The sequence below is a fragment of the Mesoplodon densirostris genome, chromosome 18, assembly GCF_025265405.1.
Source record: "Mesoplodon densirostris isolate mMesDen1 chromosome 18, mMesDen1 primary haplotype, whole genome shotgun sequence".
NCBI lineage: Eukaryota > Metazoa > Chordata > Mammalia > Artiodactyla > Ziphiidae > Mesoplodon > Mesoplodon densirostris.
In genome coordinates, this window is record NC_082678.1 from 58,588,727 (window position 1) to 58,608,799 (window position 20,073).

At 36.0% G+C, this 20,073-nt stretch overlaps 1 protein-coding gene across 6 annotated transcripts in view; it reads right to left on the reverse strand.

Annotated features, from left to right (window-relative positions):
* BRIP1 (BRCA1 interacting helicase 1) overlaps positions 1 to 20,073 on the reverse strand; it is a 189,131-nt gene that overhangs the window by 23,794 nt on the left and 145,264 nt on the right. For all 6 annotated transcript variants that reach the window (XR_009530419.1, XM_060082288.1, XM_060082285.1 and 3 more), the window contains one exon: positions 7,246 to 7,358. Coding sequence is in view for 5 of the 6 variants with exons in the window: in XM_060082288.1 (XP_059938271.1) it covers positions 7,246 to 7,358 (113 nt within the window). In the remaining variant the exon portion in view is untranslated. The remainder of the gene's footprint in view (positions 1 to 7,245; positions 7,359 to 20,073) is intronic.

A 20,073-nucleotide genomic window follows, 5' to 3' on the forward strand; every position in this document is an offset into this window, starting at 1 on the left:
CAGCTGTTAACCTTATGGGAGTTCCCTTGTATGTTATTTGTCCTTTTTCCTTTGCTGCTTTCAATAATTTTTCTTTGTCTTTAATTTTTGCCAATTTGATTACTATGTGTCTTGGCGTGTTTCTCCTTGGGTTTATCCTGTATGGGACTCTCTGTGCTTCCTGGATTTGGGTGGCTATTTCCTTTCCCATGTTAGGGAAGTTTTCGACTATAATCTCTTCAAATATTTTCTCGGGTCCTTTCTCTCTCTCTTCTCCTTCTGGGACTCCTATAATGCGAATGTTGGTGTGTTTAATGTTGTCCCAGAGGTCTCTTAGGCTGTCTTCCATTTCTTTTCATTCTTGTTTCTTTATTCTGTTCTGCAGCAGTGAATTCCAACATTCTGTCTTCCAGGTCACTTATGCATTCTTCTGCCTCAGTTATTCTGCTATTGATTCCTTCTAGTGTATTTTTCATTTCAGTTATTGTATTGCTCATCTCTGTTTGTTTGTTCTTTAATTCTTCTAGATCTTTGTTAAACATTTCTTGCATCTTCTCGATCTTTGCCTCCATTCTTTTTCCGAGGTCCTGGATCATTTTCACTATCATTATTCTGAATTCTTTTTCTGGAAGGTTGCCTATCTCCACTTCATTTAGTTGTTTTTCTGGGGTTTTATCTTGTTCCTTCATCTGGACATAGCCTTCTGCCTTTTCATCTTGTCTATCTTTCCGTTAATGTGGTTTTTGTTCCACAGGCTGCAGGATTGCAGTTCTTGTTTCTGCTGTCTGCCCTCTGGTGGATGAGGCTATCTAAGAGGCTTGTGGAAGTTTCCTGATGGGAGGGACTGGTGGTGGGTAGAGCTGGCTGTTGCTCTGGTGGGCAGAGCTCAGTAAAACTTTAATCCCCTTGTCTGCTGATGGGTGGGGCTGAGTTCCCTCCCTGTTGGTTGTTTGGCCTGAGGTGACCCAACACTGGAGCCTACCCAGGCTCTTTGGTGGGGCCAATGGCAGATTCTGGGAGAGCTCACGCCAAGGAGTCCTTCCCAGAACTTCTGCTGCAAGTGTCCTTGTCCCTTGGTGAGCCACAGCTGTCCCCCGCCTCTGCAGGAGACCATCCAAGACTAGCAGGTAGGTCTGGCTCAGTCTCCTATTGGGTCACTGCTCCTTCCCCTGGGTCCTGATGTGCACACTTCTTTGTGTGTGCCCTCCAAGAGTGGAGTCTCTGTTTCCCCCAGTCCTGCCAAAGTCCTGCAATCTAATCCCGCTAGCCTTCAAAGTCTGATTCTCTAGGAATTCCTCCTCCCGTTGACAGGCCCCCAGGTTGGGAAGTCTGACGTGGGGCTCAGAACGTTCACTCCAGTGGGTGGACTTCTGTGGTATAAGTGTTCTCCAGTTTATGAGTCACCCACCCAGCAGTTATGGGATTTGATTTTATTGTGATAGCGCCCCTCCTACTGTCTCACTGCAGCCTCTTCTTTGTCTTTGCATGTGGTTTATCTTTTTTGGTGAGTTCCAGTGTCTTCCTGTTGATGACTGTTCAGCAGTTAGTTGTGATTCCGGTGTTCTCGAAAGAATGAGAGCGTGTCCTTCTACTCCGCCATCTTGAACCAATCTCCAGACTCTTTAGAAAGTTAATTTTAGCTTGTAAATTTTAATTTTTAATCAAATACACAAGCATAGTTTAAAAGTCAAATAGTATTATAATAGTTTTAATAAAAACAGAATTTTCTTTTGCCTTCTCACACCACATCTCCAATTCCCAATCTCAGAAACCAGTAACTGAAAATATTTTACATAGTTCTTGTGGTCACTTGCCTCCACATTTCTAAATAACATACTATTACTACTTCCTGGGTTTTAACCATTAGAAATCATTTACTGACTCTTCCTACAGAAGATGTTTATCTCATATCACTGATAACTTCACTACCTCTCCGTTCTTCTAGCAGCATTATTTCACAATTCTTTTGTAAATCAATATTCAGTGGATTACCATTTAAAGGTGAATTACATGATCCACTATGATTACATGTCCTTTCCCATACAAGATGTTTTTGTCTGCCTTGGAGTTAATAACTCTCCCTCTCTCCTTTTTTGCTTAATTTTCTATGTTTCTATCATTAATTCCCACTTTGTCACAGCTGCAAGAATTTTTCTCAATATGGGCAAAACATTCCATCCTCAAAAACCAATCTAGACTAACTACTACGGGACTGCCACACAGATTCATCCCAGAGCTTTCTTCCTTGGTTGTTTTGGGAATTTCACTTTTCTGTGTTGGAACTCCGGTTTCCTGTATCCTTGGTATTCCTCTTTCTGAATTTTCTCTTCTTTGTTGGAGAATATCTTTCAGTTGGATCCTGAGAAAGTGTGCATTTGAAGCAAATGTTTTAGGTCCTTTAATACTGAATACTGAAGGCTTTAGTCTGTCTTACAGTTTATTGATCATTTGGGTTGCTAAGAACTTAGACTGCAAGTCAGAAATTTCCCTCAAATAACTGAAGATAATTTTCAACTGTCTTTCAGCTTCTAGTGTTGCTTTTAAGAAGTCTGTTTCAATACTGATTCTATATCTTTTGTATGAGAGTTGTCTTTTTCTCTCTGGAAGGTTTCAGGACATTTTCTTTACCTTGGGTACTTTGAAACTGCATAGTGAGGAGCTTTGTAGCTTTTCCCCCTTTACTGGTGCTTGAGTGGATGCTTTCATCAGGAAAGTATGTCCTTCAATTCTGAGCATTTTTCTTGAATTATTTCCTTGACATGTTTCTTTCTCTATTTTCTCTAATCTCTTCATATGGAGCTCCTATTTATCAGAAGTTGTTTCCTGCATACTGATCCTCTAATTTTCTAGTTATTCTTTCCCATTTTCTTTCTCTTTGATTTTTGGGTTTGGGGGATTTCAATTTTCTCTCCTAAGCCCAATTCTGCATTTAAAATTTGTTGCTACCATATTAATGTCTAGGAGCTTTTTCTTATTTTCTGTTCTTGTTTTATGGAGGCAATATCTTACCTCCCCCTATGGGTATTACTGATAAAATTTTTTAAAGTTTTCTTCTATCCAACAGTTGGCAAACTATAGTCCACAGGGAAAATCTGGTCCATATCATGTTTTTGTATAGCCTGCAATCTAGGAATGGTATTTACATTTTAAAGGTTAAAGAGAAAACAAAGAAGAATGTGGATGCAGACTGTATGTGGCCTGAAAAACATAAAATTTGTACTTATCTGGCCCTTTACAGAAAAAGTTTGCCAACTTCTTTTCTACTGCACTGTTTCTGTTTTCTACAAGTTCTTCCACCCTGCTTTTGTTTTGTTGGTATTGTTTTGGTCTCTGTTTTTCATATTACAGACATTCTTTGAACATCTGGTGAAGACTCCATGCACTTATTTAAGAGTAAGGCACTAAAGTGCTGACTGGTAGCTTTGTGTACATGGGTGGGACTTATAGGCTGGGAGGCTTGCAGTAAGGTAGGAACAGGGCCACTTCGTTACTATCTGTAGGCCCTTATTCATGGGGTGGTCAGTTTTCTTAGACAGGAACACTGTACTTTCCTGCCGTGAAGATATAAGATTGATTGTCAGCCTACTCAGAGCTGAGAAGAAAAAGAGAATGGAGCTCTCACATTCAGTAGGTAGACTTTTCTTACCCCACATCTTTAACACATCCTTAGCTGTAACTGTAGTTAAAGAATATATAGACTCTCTAGTTCATTCTATCCAGAGAGTAAACTTGGGTAGGGGAGGGGGCTGTCTACAGCCCCCTATATGTCTACTACATATACTAACTTGTAACCAATCCTCTTTAGTTTAACAGTATTTTACCAACACTTTAGAGTACCCCCAAGTCCTAAGCTTTTCCATGCTTGAATCTGGAAGATCTTGTTAGCTTTCATGATTACAGATTTAAATTTTAGCTTTCTCTTGCCTGCTAAGTCATTCAATTATTCATCTGTTTCCCAGTGTTCAAAATTTATTGACAGCTCATCTGTCATTGTCTCTTCTCCCACTCTTTTCAACTTTATAGGCTTGACATTTTTATTCCTTAACCATCATGGGATTTTGAGAGGGGGTGAAAATTAACATAAAGGTTTGATTATTCCATAGGGACATTAAAAATCTAAATTTTATATGACATTCTTGTGTGATATTTTAAAGTAATCCATAGGTTCCAAGGCATCAGACCAACTACAAAATTGGGCAGGATAGGAAGATGTATATTGCCAATATTATATAACAGTGTTGAAAATCAATGCAAAGTCAGGGTGCTATTCTATTTTGGTTTATGTTTAAAGTGTCCTATGGCAGAAAGGCATTTAAGTTAACAAAACAGTTCAGAGAAAAAGGTTTCACCTTCTCTTTTTTCCATTGTTTTCATACTGCCTTGCTCAAATGAATTATGCCCACTTGAGACAAAGATTATACTTTAGTAAAGCAGACCCTTTAGGAAACTTACAGTGCAGTTGTAACCTGGTCACAAAACCACCTGGTACATTCCTGAAAGCTGTTATTACATTTTATGGATTTACATTACTTCAAATACTCTTAACAGTCCCATGTGGGCTTAAAAAAAAGATAACATTTTTTTAAACTCAATTTGTTTCTGCTTACTTTAGTCCTTCTAGACATATCCCTTATAAGAACAGTGCATTAGTATAAACACCTTTTATGTCAATCAATACACATTATGAGTTTTATCAAATGATGTAAAACATTCACTTGATTTTTTTTAGTGGATGTTTCTTTGGAATAAGTTGCTACTTGTTGACACTGTTTCACTGAAAATCAGTATGATGACAGTTGGGCTATCCACTTTTTAATTAATAAAATACCAAAACTATAGTATTCTACATCAATATTATAAACACATGCTTTTTCTGAAATTCTTGAAAAGTATGTTTTGAAGCTCTAGAAGCTCTCTGGCCAATATGGTATAGATGGAAAAGCACTGAACCTGGCATTTTTCACTAATTCAACAAGTACTTATTGTGCATCTATGTCCCAATATGAGGCACAGGTGGTTGCTGAGAATGGAAAAATGTCTAATACATGTTTAGGGAAGGAGACAGATAAACAGCCTACTCCAAAACAATGAGATATATGCTATAATAGAGATAAGTATAAAGTGCTATGAGTTTCCTAAGGAGTAAATAACTCTAGTTGGAGAAATAAAAAAAAGTCTTCATAAAGGACATGACCTCTTCAACTAGGTTTTGATTGGTAAACTTGCCAAATGAACTGTATGGTAACTTGTATGCCAAGGCAAAGAATAATGAAAGGATATGGTACATTTAACAGTTTAATAGTGAGATGTTTATATTTAATAGTGAGAATTTTAGTGGATACAGGTAGGCATAAGGATGAAAAACCAAGTGTTAAGGTTTTAAATGTAGGTGGTGTCAAGACATGAAGGTGCATTTAGTAGCTATGTGACATTAGACAAGTAATTTCATCTTTCACAACCTGTTTAATATATGTAGAAAAGGTTTATAAATGACAAAATAGGATACAAATGTACTTTTGCTTCAAATGGTTTCTTAAAATTCAAGGCATTGCTTATATTAAGAGAAAAAATAATCAACTGAGGTAAAAATATTTATTTTCCTGAAATTAAGCCTAATGACTAAAAGGTAAGAATTTTAAAACAAATATTCAGGTTCCCCTAGAAACTATTTGCTGAATATTAAAATAAAACAAACAGGTTAATCAACAGGGAGAGACAAAGTAAGTATATGAAATGCTTCAAGAACAATTTCCAGTGAAACCTGATGCCAAGTACCAGTGGGATTTCTAGGCAGAGAAGGGCAGTAGGTTAAACATAGAACTGAATCATTCAGTTTGAAGAGAAACAACTGCAGAATATCATTATGAAATGATGGAGAGGGGAGTGGGTGATGTGTGCTGGGACTTAAATCCAGCTGTTGCAGTCATGTCATCAGCATATGTAAATCTGAACTCAAATGCAAGCTGGTCTGCTTTTCTTTCTTTTTTTTTTTTTTTGCTGTACACAGGCCTCTCACTGTTGTGGCCTCTCCCGTTGCGGAGCACAGGCTCCGGACGCGCAGGCTCAGCGGCCATGGCTCGTGGGCCCAGCCGCTCCGCGGCATGTGGGATCTTCCCAGACCGGGGCACGAAACTGTGTCCCCTGCATCGGCAGGCAGACTCTCAACCACTGTGCCACCAGGGAAGCCCCTGCTTATGTTTAAATGAGCTAATGTGAGTAAACAAGACACTTGAGAAAAGTCCAATTTCTAGATTGGTTAGCTGTGGGTCTTCTGGCTGACCTGAAAACGTGTCAAATGGCCATATTTTCATGATTTTACTCTTAACCTGTGTTGTTCTATTTGAATTATCTGAATTTTATTCATACAGCTTCACAGGAAGAAACTATTATATGGTTAAACTAATTAAATTTCATAAATAGAGAACATAAAGTGTTAAATTAGATTATAAATAATCTAATAATTATAGTGTTTATAAATTTAAAGTGTTGATGTCCTGTGAAATTATGGTATAAAATAGTGATTTAAAAACTAGTTCCACAAAGCACAAATCTTAATGGACCAGAATCTTTAGAAAAAAAGAGTATTATAATTAAATTTTACTGTTAGTTGGTGTGAATTCTTTAGTACCATGAACACAGTTTGTTTTAACTCTTCTTAAATGGTTTGCTTTTTACCCATAAAATCATCACTTAGGTTCTGATGTTCACAAGATAAAATTTTATTGTTTGGTCGTGAGCTTCTATAAACATTTACTGAGCACTCTGTTGTATACTCACTGACCAATCATAAATCTTTAAACTTCAGCAAATATTGAGTTTTATTTTGGGTTTCATTTATTCCATTGACTCTTTCAACTTTCACTTCTGATATCTATCACTGAAAATATACCAGAGTTCCCAGGGTTCTAGTGAAATAAAATTCCATGAAATTGGGCCTCCCTGGTGGCGCAGTGGTTGAGAGTCCGCCTGCTGATGCAGGGGACACGGGTTCGTGCCCCGATCCCGGAGGATCCCACATGCCGCAGAGCGGCTGGGCCCGCGAGCCATGGCCGCGGAGCCTGTGTGTCCGGAGTCTGTGCTCCGCAACGGGAGAGGCCACAGCAGTGAGAGGCCCGCGTACAGCAAAAAAAAAAAAAAAAAAAAAAAAAAAAAAAAAAAATTCCATGAAATTTATTATAAGGAATAGAGTAGCAAGACTAGCTCTACAAATAGTCCTGGTCAGAGATAATATTACAGTAATATTACATTAAATTTCACTCCACTTACCTACCTAGGGCCTGGTTTAAGGCCCTGTATGCTTGAATTTCGTACCATTGACGACCTGGTAAAAGACCTCTTAATTTTGAATGCTGGTCATTATATTGTCGCTTTAATTCAACCTAATAATTTAAAAAAATATATAGAAAAATACGTAATTAAAGCTCATTTAAAAACTCATTAACTTCTATCATTTTGAATATCATTTAATTAGGGTACAAAGATTTGTTTTTCAGTACTAAACTTTTTTCAGTTCATTTAAAACATTTCTATTCATCTTTACATTTCCTAAATGCCTATATGAACTTAATTAGCTGTGTGATGTCAATCAGTTTTATTGTGAAATAATTTATATATGACAAAATTCACAAACTTTCAATGTACATGTAGATAAATTTTAATAAATGTATAGTCATGTAACCACCACCACAATCATAATTTAGAATATTTTCACTACCTAAAAACTCCTTCCTATCCCTCTTCAGGCAATTTCCTTTATTGCCGACCCTGTCAACCAATGGTCTACTTTCTGTTTTGCCTTTTTTAGAATTCTATGTAAATGTTATTATACAGTCTGTAATCATTTGTCTTTTAGCATAAAGATTGTGGAATTCATTCATGTTGAAACATACATAAACAGTTCATTATTTTATGTTTATCCAGCCCGATAATCTCTGCTTTTTAGTTGGGATGTTTAGACCATTTACATTTAATGTTAATTATTGTTATGATTTGGTTTAAATCTACAGCATAGAATACACATTCTTCTCTTCTCAAGTGCACATGGAACATTCTCCAAGATAGATTATATGTTGGGCCACAAAATATGTCTTAAGAAATTTAAGACTGAAATTATATCAAGTATCTTTTCCAACCACAATGGTAAGAAATTAGAAATTAATAACATGAGGAAAACTGAAATATTCACAAATACGTGGAAATTGAAGAACATGCACCCAAACAACCAATGGGTCAAAGAAGAAATCAAGAGAGAAATCATATAGCATCTTGAGGGACATCCCTGGTGGTCCAGTGGTTGAGAATCCACCTTCCAATGCAGGTGACACGGGTTCGATCCCAGGTTAGGGAACTAAGATCCCACATGCCACAGGGCAACTAAGCCCATGTGCTGCAACTACTGAGTATGTGCACCACAACTAGAGAGCCCATGCTGCAACTACAGAGCCCATGTGCTCTGGAGCCCACGCACTGCAACTAGAGAGAGAAGGGTGAGTGCTGCAATGAAGAGACCGCATGCTGCAATGAAAGATCCCACAGGCCGCAAGGAAGATCCCATGTGCCACAACTAAGACCCGATGCAGCCAAAAATAAATAAATAAATATTTTTAAAAAAGTATCTCAATACAAATGAAAATGGAAACACAACAAACCAAAACTATGGGATGTAACAAAAGCAGTTCTAAGAGAGAAGTTTATAGCAAAAAATGCCAACATGAAGAAAAAACGAAGATTTCAGATAAACAACATAACTTTACATCTTAAGAAACTAGAAAAAAGAACAAACTAATCTCAGCAGAAGGAAGGAAACTACTAAGATGAGAGCAAAAATATATGAAACAGACCAGAAAAAACGACAAAAAGAAAAAATCAATGAAACTAAGAGTTGTTTTTTAAAGACAAATAAAACTGATAAACTTTTGCTAATTAATTAAGCAAAAAAAAGGACTCAAATAAAATTACAAATGAAAGCATAGATTACAGCTGATACTAGAGAAATACAATGAATCCTAAGAGACTACTATGAACAATTATATGTGAAAAAAATGGATAACTTAGAAGAAATGGATAAATTCCTAGAAACAATCAACCTACCAAGAATAATCATAAAGATATAAAAAATCTGAACAGATCTATAACAAGTAAGGACATTAAAGCAGTAATCAAAAACCTCCCAAACGAAGAAAAGCTCAGGACCAGATAACTTCATTGGTGAGACTGAAACTCTACTAAGCATTTAAGGAAGAATTAACACCAGTTCTTCTCAAATGCTTCTGAAATACTGAAGAGGAGGGAACACTTACAAACTCGTTTTAAGAGGTCAGCATTATTCTCATAACAAAGCCATGTAGGGACTTTAAAAAGAGAAAATTACAGGCCAATATCCTGATAAACATAGTGGCAAAAATCCTTATAACAACAACAAAACTGAATTCAACAGCACAGTAAAAGGATCATACACCATGATCAAGTGTGATTTATCCCTGAAATACACATTGGTTCAACATACATAACTCAATAAATGTGATACACCACTATAACAAAATGAAGGATAAAAATCACATTATCTCAATAGATGCAGAAAAAGCACTTGACAAAATTCAACATCCTTTCATGATAAAAATTCTCAAAAATTAGGCATAGAGGAAACATACCTCCATATACTAAAGGCCATATAGACAAGCCCACAGAAACATCACACTTAATAGTGAAGAGCTAAAAGCTTTTCCTCTAAGGTCAGGAATGAGACAGAGGTGCCCACTTTTACCACTTCTATTCAACAAAGTATTAAAAGTGTTAGCTGGAGCAATTAGGGAAGAAAAAGTAATAAAAGTCATCCAAAACAGAGAAGAACTAAAATTGTCTGTTTGCAGATACATGATCTTATATGTAGAAAAGCCTAAAGATCCACCAAAAAACTCTTAGAACTAATAAATGAATTCAGTAAGGTTGCAGGATACAAAAATCAGTAGTGTTCCTACACACTAACAACAAACTATCCAAGAAATTAGGAGAACAATCCCATTTACGATAGCATCAAAAAGAATAAAATACTTTAGAATAAATTTAACTAAGGAGGTGAAAATCTTTACACTAAAAACTACAGAACACTGATGAAAGAAATTGAAGAAACACAAATAAAATAGGAAAGATCCTGTTTATGGATTGGAATAATTAGTATTGTTAAAATGTCCTTATTACCCAAAGTGATCTACAGATCCAGTAAAATCTCTATCAAAATCCAAGTGACATTTTAGTTTGTTTTATTTTTTTGCGGTACACAGGTCTCTCACTGTTGTGGCCTCTCCCGTTGTGGAGCACAGGCTCCAGACACGCAGGCTCAGCGGCCATGGCTCACGGGCCCAGCTGCTCCACGGCATGTGGGATCTTCCCGGACCGGGGCACGAACCCGTGTCCCCTGCATCGGCAGGCGGATTCTCAGCCACTGCACCACCAGGGAACCCCCAAGTGACATTTTTTACAGAAATAGAAAAAAGAATTCTAAAATTTGTATGGAACCACAAAAGATCCCAAATAGCCAGAGCAATGTTAAGGAAGAACAAACCTGGAGGCAACACATTTCCTGATTTCAAACTATATTATAAAACTTTTGCGGAGCTTCCCTGGTGGCGCAGTGGTTGAGAGTCTGCCTGCCGATGCAGGGGACATGGGTTCGTGCCCTGGTCCGGGAAGATTCCACATGCCGCGGAGCGGCTAGGCCCGTGAGCCATGGCTGCTGAGCCTGCGCGTCCGGAGCCTGTGCTCCGCAACGGGAGAGGCCACAACAGTGAGAGGCCCGCGTACCGCAAAAAAAAAAAAAAAAAAAAAAAGACAAGAGATGACAAGTGTCGGCAAGGGTATGGAGTAAAAGGAACACTTATACACTGTTGGTGGGAACGTAAACTGGTATAGCCATTATGGAAAATGGTATGGACGTTCCCCAAAGAATTAAAAATAGAACTACTATATAATCCAGCAATCCCACTGCTGGGTATATATCTAAAAGAAATAAAATCGCTGTCTTGAACAGATGTGTGCAGTCTCATGTTCATTGCAACATTCTTCACGTTGGCAAGATATGAAAACCTGTGTTACTGATGAATGAATGAATGGGTAAAGAAAATGTAAAATATATATACACATACACACACACACACACACACACGCATGCGTATATATAAGGGAATATTATTCAGGCATAAAAAGGAAATCCTGCCATTTGCAACCACATGGATGAACCTGGAGTATATTATACTAAGTGAAATAAGCCAGACAGAGAAACACAGCCATGACCTCACTTATACGTGGCATCTAAAACTGTTAACCACATTGAACCCAAGAGTAGAATGGTGGTTGGCAGTAGGTGAGGGGTGGAGGAAGTGGGGAGATACTGGTTAAAGAGTATAAATTATCAGTGACTTTTGGTTATAAGATGAGTAAGTTCTGGGATTTGAATGTATAGCATGGTGACTATACTCAATAGTAATGTATTGTATACTTGAAATATGCTAAGACCTTAAGTGTTCTCATCACACGCTGAAAAAATGGTTACCTATGTGAGGGATGGTTGTGTTAATTAACCTGATTACAGTTATTTTACAATATATATTAAGTCACCACATTTTACACCTTAAATATATGGAATTTTTATTTGTCAATTATATCTCAAAGAAATTGGGGGGGAAAAAATAAAGAGGTCCATACAGTGTTGTGGCAAACTTTCTGCTGGCCTTGATCCTGGTTTTGGAAAGATGGACCTCTTATTTCCCTAGTAAAAACCTTTCATGGCCTCAAAATACCATAAGTAACATTGAAAGCCAAATGAAAACCTGGAGAAAAAGTTCTGTTAACTAATATACAATGAACTCATACACAATCAATGACAAAATCTAACTACTAAAAGTAAATAATCTGTGAGAAAGCAAGTCATCAAAGATGAATGATAAATGGCTGGTAACCCACATGAAAAGATGCTCAACTTTACTAGTAAACCAAGAAATGCAAATTTAACATTTCCATTGTTTTTGTCTACAGAATACTGACAAATAGTTACCAAATGTATTTATATTTTCCGATAAGTACAGATAGATAATATGTACGAGAATACTCATTGCATCTTTGTATTGAAGAAAATTAAGAAACAACCTAAATGTACATCAAGTGGATCAATGAAATATACTACAATTATTCTGAGATAAATATTGGGCTATCATATAGAAAGAAACAGATCTATATGTTTTGACATAGAAATTTAGCCAAGATATATATTTTAAATAAAAAATCAAGTAAAACACAAACACACACATACAAATGGCCAGGTGTCATATTAGGAATAAGGACCACAATATAGAGCAATACAAATTTTAAACTAGCCCCCCAAAAGACTTAAACCAAACTCTAACAAGGACCACAGGGGAAACAGAATTTAAAGACTGTACTTTGAGCTTTTCCCAGATCTCCCCTAATATATTGTCAAATCGTGTCCATATAAGTTCAAGATGATCACCTACTAATTGAACTGCCTACAAAAACAAAAATATATTTTTGTTTCTATACAATAGAAATTGTATAATTTCTATACAACAGAAATTACTAGAAAGATGATCCATAATCAAGGAAAAACAGGCAGTCAATAGAAACCAATCTAGAAAGGGCTCAGCTATTGGAATTAGCAGACAAAGACTTTAAAGTAGCTGTTATAAATATATTTAAATAACTTAAAAACATATGGTTTAACGACTGAACTTTGGAGAATCTCAGCAGAGAAATGGAAGTATAAAAAAGACCCAAATAGAAATTCTACAACTGAAAAATACAAGAACTTAAAAAAAATTCATTGGATGTGTTTAACAGCATATTGGAGAAGGCAGAAGAATTAGTCAGTAAATCTTAAGACAGATCAATAGAAATAATGAAACACATCAATTGGAGCAAAATAACTTCATACACACCAAAGACACTGGTTGGCATAAAAGAATCAAAGCATAAAAAAGCAGTCAGAGGGACTTCCCTGGTGGCACAGTGGTTAAGAATCCGCCTGCCAATGCAGGGGACACATGTTCAAGCCCTGGTCCAGGAAGATCCCACATGCCTCAGAGCGACTAAACCCATGCGCCACAACTACTGAGCCTGCGCCCTAGAGCCCATGAGCCACAACTACTGAAGCCCGCGTGCTTAGACCCCGTGCTCTGCAACAAGAGAAGCCACTGCAATGAGAAGCCCACGCACCACAACAGAGTAGCCCCCACCCTCCACAACTAGAGAAAGCCCATGCACAGCAATGAAGACTCAACTCAGCCAAAAATAAATAAATAAATAAATAAAAAGCAGTCAGTGATGATCTAAACAAATTTAAAAATTAGAGTTGAAACAGTACTAATGCATTTGATACAATATTTATTGACTCAAAGGCTCCACTGTTAAAGGACATCAAGAATTTCTCACTTTTCCGAGTGACCAAATGTACGTTCATTTTCTGTCTAGGTAATAACACACAGACACTGTGTTAAATTAAACTTCTGCTTCTTTTCTGGAACAGAAATCATAATAAATTCTGCTATCTAGTCCTTGAATTTGATATTATAATCATATCCCTTTCAAAAAAACTCAATTAATTACAGGGCATAAAACTACATTCTTATTAAAAGAAATGTCACACCAAAGGGTACCACATACCCAGCCTTCATCTGGTCTTCATAAAAATCTTTAAAATTACATCATCTCAAAAGTGAACTACTTTTTTTTTTTTTTGCAGTATGCGGGCCTCTCACTGTTTGTGGCCTCTCCCATTGCGGAGCACAGGCTCCGGACGCGCAGCCTCAGCGGCCATGGCTCACGGGCCCAGCCACTCCACGGCATGTGGGATCTTCCCGGACCGGGGCACGAACCCGCGTCCCCTGCATCAGCAGGCAGACTCCCAACCACCGCGCCACCAGGGAAGCCCTGAAGTACTTTTATACAAGGTCAGAATGTATGGTATACACAAATCAGATTGACCTATTCAAATATATAAGTTAATGAGCTTTTTCCTGTAAAAAGGTCTCTTGTAAAAAATGAGTTCTTTTTTTTTTTTACTGACGTATAGTTAATTTACAATGTTGTGTTAGAAAATTCAAGTTTTGAGTGAAAGAAAATTATGTATTATGATTTCACATTTTTCATACACTAACTGAATGAAAAAAAGGAGTTATGTTTTAAGCTGCTCTCAAGAATGCTATAGAGTCAATTATGCCTCAATAAAGCTTAAAAAAGAAACTAAATAAAAAAGAATGCTGTAGAAACATTAAAAATATGCATTTAAAGTATAAAAATTGATATAATGAAAAGAAGAAATTTTTGGTAACTTAAAAAAAATACTAATTCCATTCAATATTTATAGTTTTGGCTGTGTGTAAGGTATCTGTGATATGCACCAGGAATACAAAGTCAAGTTAAAAATATTTTCTGCCCAGCAAGAGATTACAAGAACAGAAACGAATGAGTACAAATGGCCATCAAGTAAATATAAGTGCTAAAATATTAACTTTGATTACAGTGTATAAAAGAGGAGTTGAGAAATAAAGACATGCTATGAATTTGATACAGGAGTAATGAAGGCCTTACTTGGAAAGCCAAAGGGAATGGAAAAGAGACCCAGTTCATAACACACTGTGGAGTTACAGAACTTAAGTGACAAAGTAGATGTGGGTTTATTAAAGGGGGAAAAGTCAAAAATGACTCCAAAGTTTCCAGCCACTGAGAGAAGGAATCCAGTAACCCACCAAGAGAAGACAAAAAGAAAAGTATGTTTAAGGAAGAAGATAAACTTGGCTCAAGCCATGTTAAAGAAATAATTTCTAGGGCTTCCCTGGTGGCGCAGTAGTTGAGAATCTGCCTGCCAATGCAGGGGGACACGGGTTCGAGCCCTGGTCTGGAAAGATCCCACATGCCGCGGAGCAACTGGGCCTGTGAGCCACAATTACTGAGCCTGCGCATCTGGAGCCTGTGCTCCGCAACAACAGAGGCCGCGATAGTGAGAGGCCCATGCACCGCGATGAAGAGTGGCACCCACTTGCCACAACTAGAGAAAGCCCACGCACAGAAATGAAGACCCAACACAGCCACAAATAAATAAATAAATAAAAATTAAAAAAAGAAAAAAAGAAATAATTTCTAAACCAAGAATAGAAATTGATAATGAGTTAGCTAATCAGAAAGTCAAAATTGGAAAAGTGGGGAACCAAAGATCTTAATAATAAATGATAACAATATCTGTCAAGCTGCTATAACATTCCATGCACAGTACAGTGCTTAATAGGTATTATTATCTCAGTTAATCCCCATAACAATCTTAAAAAGTAGGTACTGTTACCTCATTTTACAGATTAGAAAAATAAGTTTTAAAGAATTAAGTAACATGTGGAAGGTGACCCAGTGTGTAAGTAGTAAAGCTGGGATTTGAATCTAGTCTGTCTGTCTCCAGAGCTTGCTCTCTTAAGAGTAAAAACCCCAGAGTCAGGACACCCTACAGCTCCTCTGAGTGAGATCTTAGGTAAGTCAATTCTATTGTGGCTTTCTCCTATTTAAAAATGGAATGAGTATTAAAATCTAATTAAAATAAAAAATGGTTCTCAAATGTAATGACAATTTATTCACATAACAAACTGCTAGCATTGTAAGTTCACAAACTGACTATAATTCCTAGCAACTAGTTAATCCAATGTGAAAGAGTAGGAATTGTTCTTTTCAGTCAGTCAGCTTTTAAAGATCCCCTATGTGGTATTTCTGGGCAAGTATTTATCAAATAGTATATTTTTGAAGTATAAGCCTAATCAAAGGTATAAAGTTATTTTCTTGAAAAAATTTCAGACTTTCAAGATAAATTAACAATTTACAGTTTTAAGAAGTTGTAAAACTACTTAGGAGAAAACAAAATCTCTTCAGAACACTCTATAATACTATTAACCTTCTGATATATATATATAAGTACACTTCTGACAAGTAGCTTTCAAATTGGTATATAAGACATTTTATTTTATATCCCCTCAAAAGAACCTGTAAATTTTCTAAATTAAAGCTTTATAACTTGAATATAAAGTAAACTTTCCTTTAAGCATCACAGAATATGCTTTTTAAAGTAGTATAGTGAATAATATGGCACCATAGGAAATATTAGGTAATATTAAAAAAATAATTTCTGACAATTCAGCAATAAAGTATATTATAATATTTAGAGATTAGAAGAATACTTAAAAATTCTATCCAACTATACATTTCCTACCTATCTCTCAAAATGTAACTAAGCATTTATCTATATTAACATTATTTCCCCTCCCCCAAATTTGCATTTATCCTTTGCCAGACATAATAGCTTAAGGATTTTCAAAATTTACTATACCATGTTGAAACAAATACTTTATAATGATCACTCTGCCTATGACAACAGTTGCTTTAGGAAATATTAGTTATAAATGAAATATTTAGAGGTAATATAGCAAATATTAGATTAAATAAACAAAATTCTCTCTCCTTGGTCTTTTATTTTTCATTAAAATGAATTAACTTTTATGTATGACTACATTATTTCAACTTCTTGCAAATTTTCAAATAATTTTTACAATCCAAATGGCCTTTAAATTACTGCCAATATTTTACCTAGGGAAATTATTTTAGGTAAAAAGTAAAGAAAAAAAACTTTTGAAAGTAAATATATATAAAGGCTAACTTTGAAATATTTTTTATTATATAAAGAAGTAGATTTTAAAAAATAAATTTAAAAATTGTCTTTGGGTGAGCACATTTAATTAGGGAAAGCAAAACTAAGGGTTTGGAAAAGGTAGAAAGACAGTACACCTCTTTTTAATGACATCAGAATCTATTTCATTGTACACTTAGGAACTATCAGGTATGAAAATCAATGCCCAATTTAAAATGACATAAAGCATATGTGAAAAAGCCAGTTTCTCCTGCCAGCAAATAGCCTAAATGTTAAGTAAACCAAAGGCTAGAAGGGATTAGTTGAAATGTCAAAAGACAACATTTTACTTTTACCTGCTCATCCTTATAAACAGACTCTCATCCCTCAGGCATGCTTTCCAAACAAATAGTTTCAATGTGCAGCAGCAAAAGGCCCATGGCAAGCTCTGCCATCTTGTAACTGTCAAAGAGATTAGTCTTTGATCTATTTGGGAGGTCATGTCCACATTCACATTAGCTATACAGTCTAATAGCATTATACCTGTTGACCAATGCTTCTTTAATGCCTAATGAGACAGACATTTTATGTTATGGAAGTTAACTGTGAATGTTTTTTCTAAGTTTTGACAGAAAGTAAACACCATAAAGTGAGCTCAAGTGTGGTTTGGAAAGATGATCTTTTAAACCAGTTAATATTACTTTTCAAATACATTTTACAAGGCCTTCCCCAAATAGAAAGCTATATTTAATTGTACACTCTGGAAGGAGTTTAAACCACTTGCTCCCCATCCCCAATAAATTAGTGTACGTGTAATTTTGGAGGAGTAGGTGAACAGCAGAGAGAAGGCAAACTATTTTATCAGGGGTTGCAAACTGAAGGCCCATGCCAACTCTCAACTAGCTCACTCATTTAAATAATCTATTTAACTCCTGTAGCAGCTTGTGTTTGTAACCCATTGGTTCAGATGTTACACTGATTCACAAACCTTTTTTTCATAACTGGAGTTCAACATTCAGACAAAATGAAAAACACCCTTAATATGGTAGTTTCTAGACAGCTGAAAATATCTCTGCATCACAGGCTAACCTGATATAAGTAGAGGTGAGATCCTGAAGAGAAAAGATAGATAATCAAGACTGAAGTGGGACTCAGGGAATTACGTTAAAATACCCATATAGCATTCAAGCAGAAGTTATATGGGTTTGGATCCTGATTTTAACATTACACAATGCTTGAGATCAAACAGTAAGTTCCTTAAGTCCTCCAATGACTCAGTTTTATTGGAGACAGTGTAAGTAGTATACTACTGATAGCAGTAGTATATATAAAATAACCAAAAGGATCATACTGTATATGTCAACAAAAAATTTAAATCACAATTTTGAATATTCTTTTTTTCCACTTAGTCAAACCCAACAGTGCTGGCTTTAAGTAGTTCTGGACAAGAGTAGCCTTTTACAAGTTTTATAAGTAGCTTCTGAAGAAATAAATGGTGTGAGAAATAGGAGCTGGAGCTGTAAATGCATCTCTTTACTACCGCCTCACATGAAAGACGGTGGAATTTGTCCCGATTCGTATACATATGTATTATGATTTCAGTAATAAATGCTTTCCTAAAAGCAATCAATATAGGCAGAATATACTTTTATTTTCTTGTATGTAAGCTTTATGACAAAAGTTCAAGCCTGGTAATAAGACTAAGAATAAATGATCAGCTAAACTTACTAATTAAAAATAGTAAGAAAACTTTGCCTCAGAAAAATAAACACATTTGTCTAGCAAACACTCAAGAAGAACAGTTTTATATTTAGCCAAGGTACAGAATCTAAAATGTAAACATTTATAGCAACAAAATCTGGAAGACAGAGACTGTGCATTAGACATTTATTGCTCCATATCATCACAGTGTAAACACTTTTATCAGGGTATCACAATATAAATTCCAATGGTTAGAGTTCTAAACTCAGCATAAGAGCTTGTGTATGAAGTAAGTTAGCTAGATAAAAGGAATATAGCTGGTTTTATTTCATCTGGCATATTTTCAAAATTTCTGAAACACCAAGTTAACCAAATATAGTATATATATTGTTTTAAATGGGGAAAAATGGGTTTCTGCCAAGAGCTAAGAAGCCAGGCTCCCTTTTAGACTTAAATACACACACACACACACACACACACACACACACACACACACACTCGAAATGGTTTTCAATTGTTACTTACTCTCCTTGTTACACTATGCTAGGAGGTGACCACAGTAATCTACCAAGAAACAAGAATCAAGACATAATAACAGACATAGTAACAATAATATCTTATCTCACATATGCTTGAAGGTTGCTTTGAATAAGACACTTCTGCAGAGAAACCTGTTATACTTTGTGTCATAAATTGTCAGTGTTGAAATAAACAGCCTAAAAATTTCAAATATAAAAAAAAGAACAAAATATATTCCCCTCAAATCAAGCATCTCTTGCTCTCAACATATTCAACCTCAAGTGGTTATAATAATTTAGCTACTAGCCCAGAATAGTTTATTGGTAACACAGTAACATTCAAGCAATTCTGAATAAAGGCTTTAGATAATAATAATGCAAAAACATCTGTCAGTATGGAGCATTAGATCTTAGTGTTTTTTTTTAAATTATGAAAATAATTTGTCAAGATAAGAGCCCAGGAAAAAAGCAGAAATTAATATTTTTCTATTAAAAGAAAAAAAAAAGGGCCTCCCTGGTGGCGCAAGTGGTTGAGAGTCCGCCTGCCGATGCAGGGGATATGGGTTTGTGCCCCGGTCTGGGAGGATCCCATATGCCGCGGAGCGGCTGGGCCCGTGAGCCATGGCCGCTGAGCCTGCGCGTCCGGAGCCTGCGCGTCCGGAGCCTGTGCTCCGCAACGGGGGAGGCCACAACAGTGAGAGGCCCGCATACCACAAAAAAAAAAAAAAAAAAAGAAAAAAAGAAAAAAAAAGACAGTTAATACTTTAAGACATGTAAGAAACAACAATATATGCTTATTCTGTAAAGGGCTAAGTTTAAAATTTTTTTAAAGAAAAATAGGCTTTGTTGCAGTTTAGTTAGGCTATCCATAATAAAATATTATCCAGATAAACCTGAAAATGCTTAAATTATCATCTCTAGAAAATACTATATATATGTATATATATATATATTTTTTTTTTTTTTGAGGAAAGGAGATATAATGGAAAAAGCACACGGCTTAGAGTCAAAGCTTTGACATTTATTAGTTGTTTGACCTTGGGTAAGTCACAGTACCCCATTTAGCTTCCTTTCTGTTTCCTCCTCTGTAAATGGAAGAAAATAATTCCTGCCCGCATTACCTCATAGAGCTGGTTCAAGAAAGAAATGACAATGGACACAAAACTGTAAAGCATCATATATTAGAGGTAAGCAGGCTGGAGAGTC